The sequence below is a fragment of the Cydia amplana genome, chromosome 4 (assembly GCF_948474715.1).
Source record: "Cydia amplana chromosome 4, ilCydAmpl1.1, whole genome shotgun sequence".
NCBI classification, from domain to species: domain Eukaryota; kingdom Metazoa; phylum Arthropoda; class Insecta; order Lepidoptera; family Tortricidae; genus Cydia; species Cydia amplana.
In genome coordinates this window covers 99,867-113,821 of record NC_086072.1, presented here as the reverse complement: position 1 = coordinate 113,821, position 13,955 = coordinate 99,867, and the positions used below count along the sequence as shown (strand labels likewise).

Here is a 13,955-nt window from a genome sequence, read left to right as displayed (position 1 = left end):
GACATTTCATACCCTTAGTATTGACAACTAAATTAGGTTGGACCTTAGATGGGTCAATGTCAATAATTAAAGTCTGTGAACGTACCTAGTGTAAGTACATTGATAAAATCAAAATATAACGATATAATAAAATTTATTCAATAACAAGATGTTTAAACAGGTACTGTCTCGCCACATGCGGCGCATGGTCTTTATACAGCAGGTACAGGTTGAATGCGGCCTCCATCCTTAGGTCAATGGAGCCGTGCGTGGCGCAGCGCGCCGCCGGGGGCGCCTCCAGAGCCCTCTCATAGTACTCGATCGCCAGGTTGTTAATACTTAACATGTGGTACGCGCGCCCGATGTTGTACAGCGCCTCCTGGTCGCACTTCCTCATGTGCTGATACGTTATCAAGTACGACATCCCTTGCAGAATCAAATTGTGGTGCTTGTCCATGGTTCGCTGCGCCGCCATGATGAGCATCGTGATCCCGATGAGGAACGCAGAGATCGGCTCGCGCCGCTGATCGTGGTATTCGAGGAAATACTTCAATGCTACAATATAGCGGCCTGATGTTAGAAAGTTGTTGCCTAAGAATAAGTTTTTAACAATATTCGGGTCTTTTTGAAACAGCCTCGCTAAAAATTTCATATGTGTGTTTTCGTCAATGGAGTTGATGACTAGATTGAGGATGTTCCAGCAACGCACGCTCGGGCTCTTGACGCAGAAGTCGCGGATGAAGGAGAAGGCGTTGTGGTGGTCGTGGTTGAGCAGGCAGGCCTGCAGGCAGTGGAACTCGATCTGCGGCCGCTGCGGCGCCAGCGCCTTCGACACCAGCGACCCGAACGTCAGCCGTTGCATCGCGCAGTACTGCTTGTTCTCGCGAGCTATCTCCAGCAGCTCCAAGAAAAAGTTCCATTCTTCCTGTGGTGTAAATTTAAAAGTATCATCCTCATCTAAATGAATATCGTCTTCATTATAAATATTTTCTCCACGCACTGTTCTGAATTCTTGAATAAGATCAACGCCTCCTCTCATTTTTCGCGCAATTTTGAGCTCCTCCTCGTGTCTAAACCTCACGAAGGTTTTTGATAATAAAGCTTCCCCTACTTCTAGGTATTTGAGCATCCGACCATACTTTTTCAGAGCGCAGCACTGCTCGTAGAGCAGACTGGCGCTGACAACAAACTTGTAGTCCTGCTGCAGGATGTCTAGGGCCTCGGCGACGCGGCCCTGGTTCTCCAGGATGACGAACACGCGGCGGCGTGCCTCAGCGTGCTGGGGCGCGTGCTGCAACACTTTATAGTAAGAATCTATTGCCTCATTTTGTCTTCCCAAATTGTACAAACACTCGGCGTGTTTGAGCCACACTGCCCCAAGATCAAAGCTGGGGTTCTGAACAAGAGGTTCCAGAAGTTTGAGTGCCAGGTGGTGAAGTCCAACAGAAGACAGAGCTTCTTCTATGTCCATGTACAAATCGCCAGCTTTCTCTACATTGTTGGTCAGGAAGTCTGCCAGCAATGTTTCCACGAGATTAGTGGCTCCAAGATGGACGAAGCACACAAGTAACTTGCTTTTCAAATCAATAGGCAGACTGTTTGGTAAAGTGCAATTCAAATAGTTTGTTTGCTCCTCAAGCATGTGATAAGCATTCTCTATGGTTTGTATTTCTGCTTCTATCTCAACTCCTGCATTTGCAACAAACACTTCTATGCAAGTCTGGTATTGCTTCTGGGAAATGAGAAGCTCCAGGAAAATGTTAGTGTCCTCCATGGAGAAGAGATTAGCACACTTGTTGTATGCTGCCGTCATCACCACTAGAGCATTCTCCAACTCATTGTTGTTGTGATACAGAGTCGCAGCCATCTTGGCATACTTCATGATAGTTTCTCCTTCAGTGGGGGGCATGGATGTTGCAATCTTGTGATAGCATTTGACCCGAGACAAGCAGAGAGCATGAACAGGATACTTTGCTTCTTCAAGAGAGATGAATAATTCCAGTCTTTTCATATGATTAGCCAGATTGTGAGGATCAGCTTTTATAGCTTGAGTGTAGCAGAGCATCTCCTGTTTCACATCATTCCGCTGTTTAGACAGAGCTGCCAGTCGAAGCCACTCGGTGGCGTCGGACGGGCTCAAGTGGGCGGCCAGTAATGAGAACTGCATAGACTTGTCAGGATCATTCTCATATATCTGTGCCAGTGTCTGGTAGGGTTCAGGCGCATTGGGGACCTGCTTGATGATCTCATGGCACATCTTTTCGGCTGTCTCTTTGTCGCCGCGCACGAAGCGCAGGTTGGCCTCGCCCATGAGGCCCAGTAGCGCGGGGGTGAGGCGCGTGCCCTTGCGGCGGCGCACGAGCGCGCGGCCCGCCGCCTGCGCCGGCTGCTCCGGGCTGCGCGCCTCCGCCTCCTCCTCGTCGTCGTGCTCGTACCACTCGCTCGAGTACTCCGCGAACGACATCTCCCCGCTAAGAAACTTATTGGTCAACTCATTCTCTAAATCCATTTTGTCAGCGGACTGTCCCGGTTTTATATGATCCATTTCGAATATTCAATCAATAAAGAGTAATTATGGTTAGCTAAGTCTGTTAATAAGTTTATTCTAGGTCTACATGAGCCACTTACTTCGACAACCCCACGCTAGTCACTACTGCGGTACTAACATCCAACATGTGTTATTTTCCGTTTGAATTGTCCATTAAATTTATTAATTCTTCTCTTCTTGCTATTTTTGCAAACAAGAAACAAGTCCACGAATTTCAGTTTCACCGCACACCGCACCATCGCACGCATAGATGGTAGTATTTCTAATCGCACGCATGATTTGTTGACAAAATTGACTAATCGCAAATTGACATTTCCTTTCCAAACATTTGACATAACAGAGCCGTATTCTTATATTATTTCTGATAATATTCAGTAAGTATAGTTTGTCAAAGGACTGTCTCATTTCAAACATAGAGAAAATCATACTATCTTTGTCTTACACTAGTTCTAGCACCCAAAAGAAAAGGATTAGTATAGTTTTCCTGGTGCTTACTGACTGACAAATTGGTTTGACAAACTATAGTAGACTTGTTGAATAAAATACAATACACTAAAATAAGGAACATTTATTGCAAAAACTTAAATATAAATACAAACTAAAAATATATTTATAAAAATATATACACTAAATATATTTTCTAAAATTGCAATTTGTCTGATATGAATAAAAATTCAAACTTTTTACGAAACTTAAAGGTGTTCAATATGTGTTCAATTCAATATTAAATTTGGTAATGCAAAAACTCGTTGCAATTACGAAAACACAATTGGTAACTGTCATTACATGGTACTCTATTCAATTCAAACTATTCATTCATTGAGTGTTACTGACAGTGACTGGCACTAAATTTATTTTCTACTTTTTGTTTATTTACGAAATCGATACAATATAAAAGTGTATTAAATCAATTTCATTTTCTTAGGTAATTCTTTTGTACCATACAAGTTAAATTTTTTACAGAAATAACACACATGATCATCTGGGTTTGAAAACTCGCTAACAGCTGTGTGAAACAATAAATAACACAATGCACCAGTTTTCGAGTACAGATTATTGACATCGTATCAAGTTCCAGTAATTAGTTGACAGTAGACATTAGATTTGTTCGCTATGATTTCCTAGATAAACTTGATATAAGTAAAGACAATGCAAATGAAATCCTTGAATGACGAAGTCGAACGAAACGACTACTTCCATAAAAGGCATTCACCTATAAAGTTATCGCCAGTCATCGCATCTTATATTTTTCTAGTGTGAAGTTTGTTTATGTTAGTAAAACTTTTGTTGCAGGCTGATGCAGAGATAGTTGAACGATGTGTGACGTGCAGGCCCTGCAGGTGCAGTTGGCGGACATTGAGAATGACAAGGAATGCAGCGCGAGCGAGCGCAGCTCGGTGTACGAGCCCGCCCGGCCGCAGCTGCTCAGCATGCCTGTAGAGGTCTCTCACTCACACATCTTGCTATTGATAATGATAACACAGCCTTTTGTAAACTTTGTGGCAAAATTATTAGTTTTTCCAATGGGAATCGACTGAGATGAAGACTTTTGAACTTTAATTGACTATATGAAAAAAGTTTGTCTGCCCACTGGCCTACACTTGAGATAAACTCAGTAGTGATAAGTGCTATAAAAGTAGGTCAAATGAATAAAAAGCTTTTTGGTCATGATTACGAAATGGTTATTGTTTATAAAGCAGTAACTGTATGTACGACAACAGTTTCACTCGCTTGAATTTTTAGTCGCTATTGGCAACATGTTTCGGACCCTTCGGAGGTCCTTCCTCAGGCTCGAGTGCTCGCGGCGACTGCAACTCGTGCACTGATCGCGCCACCCGCCTCATCGCTCGTTGCAGTCGCCGCGAGCACTCGAGCCTGGGGAAGGACCCTGAAGGGCCCGAAACATGTCGATGTCGCCAATAGCGACTAAAATTCAAGTGAGTGAAACCGTTGTTGTATAAACAGTAACTGTATGTTTTGTTGGTATTAAGACAATTATTTATTTACAGATATTTTTAAAGATCTGCTCATTCCTCGATGCAGATTTCCTAAGTCACACACTGGCCAAAGTATGCACAAGGTTTCAAACGATTCTAGAGGACAGCCACGTATGGAAGTACTGGTACCACAGCAAGCTGGAAGGCAGCGTGTACCCGCCGCTGCCGCACCTGCAGCACTGGGAGCAGGAGCCTGTCGACTGGCAGAGCTTGTGCGTGGACTCCGCCAGTGAGAAGCGGCGCTGGGAGAATGTGCGGGAGACCATGAAGCATATCGTGGTGAAGGACATACACTTTGCGTCCGTGGACACTGTTTTATTAGTCAATGTGAGTACAGTCAGTAATGCATTATTTTATTAAGCTCCGTCTCCATATTGCGCGGCAAGCTATCGAACATTGGCTCGCGAGGCAACCGCGCGCAATCGATACCGGGCTGGCTCGCGAGCCAACTCGATCATTCGCTCGCTCGAACGCGGCTCGCGACGAACCATTGATTGTCGGTGTTTCGGCGCGCGGCAAAGGAATGTTCGCGCGCAGTTGGGACGGATGTGTACATATTTCAGTTGGCTCGCGATCGCGCAAGCAGACATGGATAATGAAAAGTGTCGTACTTTAATTAAATTATACGGAACTAAACAGTTTCTATGGAATAGTAAATGTAGTGATTATCGCAACAAATCATTAAGAAGTGATGCATGGAATTAATGCTTTTAAAAGGTCGTAATCTTCTGATGTCATTCTTGTGAAATTTTGTAATGTAACATTAACTTATCTCATGTCTTCCATAAGTCTCACACCACCATGTAGTATTCTATTCATAATTCATAAACATCTTTTTCATCCACCATCGAACTTTCCGTTTAGGTTTCTTGTGAATAATATGATAAATAATTATAAAAGCGGCAGCTGCACGACGACGTACGTCCATGGTTCCCGAGTACAAAGTTACAAACTGGTCGATCGTCGGATTCGTCGGATCGCCTGCCGCGCGAGGCCGCCGCGCTATAGTTCAAGATGGCGCCGAACTTGGCTCGCGAGCCAAAATACAGGTTTGCCGCGGTCGAACATTGCTCGCGCGGCGGCCGCGCGATAACGAGACGCGGCTTTAAAGTCTATTTTTTTATTCGGTAGACTAAAATGACATTTCATAGTATGAAATGACATTTTATGTTCATACTATGAACTGTCATTTCAGTCTACCGAATAAAAAAATAGACTTTAGATAAGTGATTAAACAGTAATGTTTTATTTCAATTTTAAATTACCTTTCTTGTGTCTATATAATTATTTTGTTTGAAATTTGTAGAAATTGTTCCTTTCATTATTGAGGTTGAGAGAGAGAAAGCCGAGTTCTTCCCCTTTAGGTTTATAGATATCAAAAAAAAAACAATTCAAGAATTTCCTTGTTCAGAATGAAAAACTGATCTAAAACTTTGTGGTCTCTTTTATATGACTAAAACTGGGGTTTTCTTCTTTCCGCTTGGCACAATATCACTTTATTGTGTTTCCTTTTCCTATGGACAGTGCGGGCTCATGACTAGCACCGGCAAATTCACTTATTAGATGTTACGGGTTGAAGATCATGTGTCTAAAGCGGGATGTCGAGAGGAGAGTCAGTTCTGTTACAATTGAGAGACATATTAAGAGCTAACGTTTTCAGAACGGCGAGTTCTGTATATCCGGCGGGCGCGACCGCGGCATGGCGCTGTGGTGCGTGGCCGACATCTCGCCGTCCGGCGCGGAGCTGGCCGCGCACGCCGTGCTCGCCTCCGCGCAGCCGAGGCACATCCGGCACGGCGCGCACGAGGTAGTATAGAAGACTCCGCGTAGTACAGAAAGAGCCGCCTCGCGAGGATATTGCCGCGCGAAAGAGATCGGTCTCTGTAAACGCGCCTCACCTAAGTCACACATACACAACCGACGACTCGGAGGAAGGCGAGTCCTCTTCTTCTTCTTGTTAGGGGCTATATGAGGCTCCAAAGCCTATGTATCACTGCGACCATCGCTGATCTATTGTGATCGCCACCTACTACAACTACAAAAGGCGAGTCCTCGCAAACCCGACTGTTTCGTGTGGTCATGTACTCGCGATCCTCCTCGTTAAGTAATTATTGGAACGAGGGACGGATGTGTTGTAGGGCTGGGTGTGGGACCTGGCGGCGGACTGCGAGCGCGACACCAAGTTCGTGTACTCGGCCTCCTGGGACAACTCCGTCAAGGTGTGGGACCTCAACCGGGACTTCACGGCCGTACACTCCTTCAGGTGACCTGTGTTTCAGTCTCGTAGTTGTTGCAAACACCGAAGAAATCGCTTTTTAAGGCTCTTAACCAAACCGGAATTGTTAGACGTATTAAAGACAAAACGACGGGGCATATCGCCAATTCTAGTGTTCAGGTCTGGATGGGATGTAATAAATTTACAAGGCTTTATGTGTATACAAGGTGAGGATGCCAAGGTTTTTAAAATGTGTTTTTGCAGCTCTCTGGTTGTCTGGTGACTGGTGTTTGTCACTTTTGTCAGTATCCGTATGCATTTTTTCTGTAAAATTGGCAGTTCTGATGCGTTAGTACTGTTTCCCCATAAAATTACACCGTAGCTTGTAATTGTAAGCACTAGGTATTATGTTATGTAACGTTTATGATGATTGTACTGTCACTCGTAGATGCGGTATGTCAGCTCTCTGCGTGGACACCTGCGGCGACATGGTTCTAGCCGGACTGTATTCCAAAAGGATCATGGCTTTCGATGTCCGGGTCGGGGCCGAAGCTGTTTGCAAATACAAGCCGCACAGGTGGGTCATGAGTTCGATGTCCGACCGGGACCAGGACTGAAGCTGTCTGCAGTAGTGATGGGTAGGACATCAATTTAAGGTGGTTCGACTAGGTTACTCAAAGCTTAACCCTCGCTAGATGGTGCCACTTTCGCAAAATTTCATGTTTTTTTATGGAATGGTCTTGGTATTTGTATACTTAAAAGTATGTTTAGCGAACTATTTAAGTAAATATTGAACTATTAAAATAAACATTGAATACTTCATTGTGCAAAAACCACCCTTTAAAGTCGACGGAGTGTTGCTGTCATGCTTTTTCCTACTATAACTCACACATGCAAACAGTGTTTCCGTGATGCTTATAGTAGACAATTTCACACAACGTAAGTATACTACAATAGCGTTACGGTATGTTCGTGGAAATACGTGCAAGAGGATTGGGGTTCAAGACTGGTGCGAGTAGGTAATTTCTTTTTGTTTATTTTTGTCCTTTTTGTGTTATCTTACCTTTAAATGAGCAATTATTATATATATATTTATTTATATATTTGGATGATATCAGAAACGGCTCTAACGATTTCGATGAAATTTGCTATAAGGGGTTTGATCTCTTAGCTAGGTCTGATCTGTGAGAAAACGCGCATTTTTGGGTTTTTATATGTTTTCTGAGCTTTGGTCGGTCTCCCAGATATTCAATCTCTTCTTCCTCGCATGGGGTCCGCTTGGCAACTAATCCTAGAATTCGCATGGGCACTAGTTTTTACGAAAGCGACTGCCCTGACCTTCCAACTCAGAGAGTAAACTTATTGGGATTAGTCCGGTTTCCTCACATTGGTTTCTTTCACCGAAAAATAGGTATCGGTATATAAATAGGTTCCGGTAAATAGGTATCAAATGATATTTCGTACAAAAGTTCCGAAAAATCATTGGTACGACGGTACGAGCCGGGGTTAGAACCCGCGACCTCCGGATTGCAAGTCGCACGCTCTTTCCGCTAGGCCACCACCACCAGCGCTTCCCCCAGATATTCAGTATCATCATCATCACTATCACTACATAGTATAAAACAAAGTCGCTTTTCTGTCTGTCTGTCTGTATGCTTAGATCTTTAAAACTACGCAACGGATTTTGATGCGGTTTTTTTTTATAGATAGAGTGATTCAAGAGGAAGGTTTATGTATAATTTGTTAACCCGTGCGAAGCCGGGGCGGGTAGCTATTATCAATACATTACATTATCAACGTTTTCAAAAAAAAAACAATACCTGATTTTCACAGATTATGATCTTTTTGGGTTCTTCCAACTCAGAATCACTAGCATATTCTTGTTGAATCCTGAAGCTAATATAAAAACTATGTCCCAAATATTTGTATAGAAATTTTAGTTTCCGCTACGTCACGCAGGCTGGGAAACATTTTTGATACTAAAACCTGACGTGATGACCGACATTTTAGGATATCTTTTTATGCTAGGATGGAGAATACCTACTGACGATTTTTAGTAGAATAAGCCCAAGGAAGTCCAGTTTGTAAGTGTCAGGTATCAGTTTTTTTTAAAGCGCTAATAGTTTGTAAAGCAATCCCTTACTGCCCAGCTTCTAATAAAGTAGTAGGTAATTGTAAAATAAAATAAAAGGAAAACTTTTTTTTTTAATTCATGTACCTACAGTACATTTTTTCATATTTGTTATCCGTAGTAGTTCCTGTACCTGAAAGAAATATAATATCATGTATCATGATAGAAAAAAATATCTAATGTAATAGGAAGAAAGATGATGCAACAATATGGATTCTAATAAAGTTATAATCAAGTTATAATTTACATACCTGGTAGTAACTAGTAATAATAAAATTGTGTTTTTCATTCATAGACAAAATTCCATTATTTTCAACCACAGGAAATTTTATACATTTCTTTTTTATTGCTGTGAAGATGTCCTGATTGTAAAAATCAAAGAGATTAGGTAGAGTATAATTTCTAATTATCTTTGTAAAAATTAAACGAATACGCTTAGCCCACACTTAATCCATCGATTTTAGAAAATAAGAAAAATTAAATAAAAATAAAAAACAACACGAAATTTAGGTGTAAAAAAAAAATACAAAAAGTTATGTCCCAGCATACAATGACTGGGGATCTTGGAGGATACAACTAAACGGAGTAGCCATTAACAGGCTTTCCCCTCTGTCGAAAATAGGCGGCCAACGGTCATACACAATGTATGGACTGACGTTTATCTGACATGGCTATTTTTACGTTACGCATACATTTGACGTTCCCCTCCCCCGCAAAAATCGGCAGACTGTTTTGTACAAAAAATTACAGACATGGCGTCTCCGTTTGATTATATCCTCCAAGCTGGGGATTGAACCGGGAACCTTCCGTTTGTAAGCAAAAAAGCGACTGTTTACAAAACGCGCCATGATAGTTCTTAGCTAAGCTGACGAACTTCGGGTACTTATTCAACAAAATCGGGTAGGTCAACAAAATTGCACTAAACATGACGGCACTTCAAATTCACGCCGTGGTCAGCCCGGCAACGTCGGAAATGGTATGGCAACGTCGCAAATGTATCCGTACACGACATTTGTGACGCACACATACGTAAAATTGATGAAAGGTTAACTATGATTTTTGCATGATTTCTGTATGAAACATTGTTTTCCTATTCATTTAGCGAAAATAAATATTCGAAAGAAGATAAATGCGGAAATATTTATGTAGTAATAGTGTGTAGTTACTTAATGAAAGTCGATTGAATTTTGTATGAAAATCGAACCACCTTAAAATGAGTTTGTATGAGTACCTCATTTACTAAAATGAGGTGTTACAATGTCTTACTTCAAATGAGGTGAGGTACTAGCATATTTTCATCGTCGACTATTCCATTAATTCCAACGGCGACAAAAATATTTAATGTATATACATATTTATGTATTCATCACTTCCTTTATAAATAAATAAATAGTAACATTTAATTGGAGTGCAATTCTGGAGGTTAAGAATAGAACTTTTAGGAGAAAGATAATTTTAGAATCAAGTAAAATGAATAGAGGAGTGAAGTAAGACATTTTTGCGGTACGAAGTACTGCGACAAATTAACAAAATGAGTGGTACAAATGAGGTGCCTCACGAGTGAGCGACTCAACACTAGTCTGCAGGTACAAATGTCCTCAAGGCCTACTTGTCTAGTTACATTGGACACCAAGCCGAGTCGAAATCTTTTTACAAGCTTTTATTTAGTTTCACCTGTCCTGTTGTCTGTCGGTCTGTAATCAAATCTTGCAACTTAGATTTGATCCACTTTCCGGTTTCCGATTGAGCTGAAATTTTGCATGCATGTATAAATCGGATGACAATGCAATATTATTATGACATAGAGCTGATCTGATGTCGGAGACAGGAGGTGGCCATAGGAACTCTGAGATGAAACAACGCAACCTAAATGTGTTAGGGGTTTTTAGAATTGTCTCGATGAGTATTAGTTGTCTGTCGTCTGTCGTAAGAAAAGTACAGTAAGCGATACAAGCTTGTACCAAAAATGAAATTTTTGCCAAAAACTTATTATTAGAATGTAAAAGGTGAGTGGAGAATATGTTAGCTAAGTTGTTTTTATGTGCAGTAATAAAAAAGTGACCTATCTTTAATATCGTATTCATTTCTTAAAAAATAATAAGATGCGGTTGTAAATGTCCCCGCAGAGGCCCCGTGCTCGGCCTGGCCACCGCCGGCCCCGCGGTGGCGTCGGTCTCCGAGGACCGCACGCTCGCCGTGTGGGACTCCCGCGCGCGCAAGACGCTCGTCCGAGACCTCCGGCTAACCACGGAGAAGGCCTACCCTGTCTGTGTGTCCTGGGCGAGACCCGCGCTTTATGTTGGGGATTCTAGAGGAGGTCTACATCTGCTACACCCGGAGAAGTTCAGCTTAGTGGCTACACATGAAGTTTGGCAGGAACCGCCCTCCACGCAGCCCGCCTCCAAGGTCAGCATAGATACATACCTTACAGACTCATACCTGCAATAATAAAAAGCGGCCAAGTGCGAGTCGGACTCGCCCATGAAGGGTTCCGTATTTAAGAGATTTAAACCGTATTAAAAAAAACTACTTACTAGATCTCGTTCAAACCAATTTTCGGTGGAAGTTTGCATGGTAATGTACATCATATATTTTTTTTAGTTTTATCATTCTCTTATTTTAGAAGTTACAGGGGGGGGGGGACACATTTTACCACTTTGGAAGTGTCTCTCGGGCAAACTATTCAGTTTAGAAAAAAAATATATTAGAAACCTCAATATTATTTTTGAAGACCTATCTATATATATCTATACAAAAAAAATTTTTTCATCAATCCCATACGTGTGGGGTATCTATACCCCACACGTATGGGATTGATGAAAAAAAAATTTTTGAGTTTCAGTTCTAAGTATGGGGAACCCCCAAAATTTATTGTTTTTTTTTTTATTTTTGTGTGAAAATCTTAATGCGGTTCACAGAATACATCTACTTACCAACTTTCAACAGTATAGTTCTTATAGTTTTGGAAAAAAGTGGCTGTGACATACGGACGGACAGACAGACAGACATGACGAATCCATAAGGGTTCCGTTTTTTGCCATTTGGCTACGGAACCCTAAAAACGTACAAGCTAAAAACAATTCTGGCGACACTATTTTCTGTTGCGTCACCTGTTCCGGGGTGGGATTCGGCAGATTCAATATAGGATATCGATCGACTACGTGACGAAAACCTAAGATTCTCCCCCTGTGACCGAGCATAGTATTTTGAAGTCGAGTCTTATTAAGTTATTACGAACATATTCCGCCACATCTTGTACAAGATGTACTGTCTGATATAGATCACAGGATGCCTGCAGACGGCAGCCGGACTCATCTTGGTGTCCGACCGCGGCGAGGTCAAGTTCCTGTACAACAGCTTCCCCCCGCGGGAGTACTGCAGCACGCGCACCACCGCCCCCGACGTCACGCAGGTTACTGATACAACAGTTGACACTATACACATTAGTTATTTTACGTCACCCTAGGCCCGTAAGTGGGATTTTTTTCCCGCTACGCGAGAAGAAAATCTCACTTCCTGGCCAAGGCAAGACGTAAAACTTTAGACAAAAAACGGGCGGTAATTCGTAAAGCCCCAGATCGCATATTATGGCCCTCACCTTCGGTTCGGGCCACAAATACCTGCGATCTAGACCATTTACGAATTCACCTCCCTAGGTATGTAATGTACTAGGTATTATTGGAGAATCAAAAATCATTGCCACACTTTTGACTGGTGGTGGTGAGTGCTGGTGATCATGCAGTAAAGAGGAATTATTATAACTATCCCTGACCTATGACCATACAGCTTCATGTACTTGCCATACATTTACTTGTTTACTTCTACACTTAATATATCCCACTCTACACGCCTTTATGCCCGTCTATGGCGCGCAATAAGTAATTTTACACGTAATTTTTCCAGGTGCGGTACCTGAACGGCATTTTGGTGGTCGGGTCGTGCGACTCGGCGCTCGAGTTCTGGATCCCGGCTGAACGCTACGGCTCGGCCATCCCGACACAAGACACTTCAGAGTTGGCCATCCCGACACAAGACACGTCTTCAGAGTTGGCCATCCCGACACAAGGCTCGTTCTCAGAGTAGGCCATCCCGACACAGGACACGTCTTCAGAGTCAGCCATCCCGACACAGGACACGTCTTCAGAGTCGGCCATCCCGACACAGGACACGTCCTCAGACTCGGCCATCCCGACACAGGACACGTCTTCAGAGTCGGCCATCCCGACACAGGACACGTCCTCAGACTCGGCCATCCCGACACAGGACACGTCTTCAGAGTCGGCCATCCCGACACAGGACACGTCCTCAGACTCGGCCATCGCGTCGCAAGACTCACCCTCCGACTCGGCCATCCCGATTGAAGACTCGCCCTCTGACTCCGCCGAGTCCTCCGAGTGATAGGTACCTACACCAAAATTCCTGTAGCTATACCGCAGTGTATTAGGCAAGGCTTCATTTATCAAAAATATTCTGGCCCTTTTGCCAAGTTCTTGATCAAAAACCTATTAGAAACTAACAATTGCATTGCACAAGTGAGTCAATATAAATTCTGAGATGTAGGTAGGCAGTGCGCTTTGATGGCATGACATGTAAATTGTTTTAATGGGTACTAAGTAATAGTAATCATCCTAAAAATATTAACTAGATTTGAAAATGATGGGAAATTGTTTTAATACTAAGTAATAATAATAACCATCCTGTTGCTTCTGGTCGTCTTCACGACGGCAGTTTCAGCTAGGGGCCCATCTAGTGGCCGACAAGGGCGACAAGCCGCCGCCTGCCTCGGTAACTTGTGGAAACATTGTTATGGCGGGTGTCCGGACGTCTTTGCAATAACCCAGTCTCATAGTCCACCCAAACTTTAATCCATAGACCGGTGTACTGTTCACTTTTTCTACAATTCCCAATGCCTGCTGAGGCCGGTTTATGGGTGTCTATTGTTGCGCTTGTGAACGCTGCGTGTGTGCAATATTACTGTTAAACAGTTTTATCGTATATATGAATAATTCTTTAGTCTGGTCGCCGTTTGACCTCGGTTACCTACATAATAAATATATAATACTAATAGTAACTCTACTCTCTGTA

The 13,955-nt window shown here is 42.7% G+C and overlaps 2 protein-coding genes across 2 annotated transcripts; one reads left to right on the top strand and one right to left on the bottom strand.

Annotated features, from left to right (window-relative positions):
- Positions 1-116: 116 nt before the first annotated feature.
- Positions 117-2,721, bottom strand: LOC134663010 (general transcription factor 3C polypeptide 3). Its single transcript, XM_063519299.1, has one exon. The coding sequence runs from the start codon at positions 2,522-2,524 to the stop codon at positions 134-136; it is 2,391 nt and encodes a 796-aa protein (XP_063375369.1). The 5' UTR covers positions 2,525-2,721; the 3' UTR covers positions 117-133.
- A 1,099-nt stretch (positions 2,722-3,820) lies between these two features.
- LOC134647477 (F-box/WD repeat-containing protein 9-like) lies at positions 3,821-13,268 on the top strand. The gene is made up of 9 exons (XM_063501828.1): positions 3,821-3,969; positions 4,537-4,851; positions 6,185-6,331; positions 6,663-6,787; positions 7,188-7,316; positions 10,997-11,276; positions 12,151-12,282; positions 12,774-12,936; positions 12,982-13,268. Exons 1-9 carry the CDS (start codon positions 3,844-3,846, stop codon positions 13,266-13,268), a joined length of 1,704 nt encoding a protein of 567 aa, XP_063357898.1. The 5' UTR covers positions 3,821-3,843.
- The last annotated feature ends 687 nt before the right edge of the window (positions 13,269-13,955 follow it).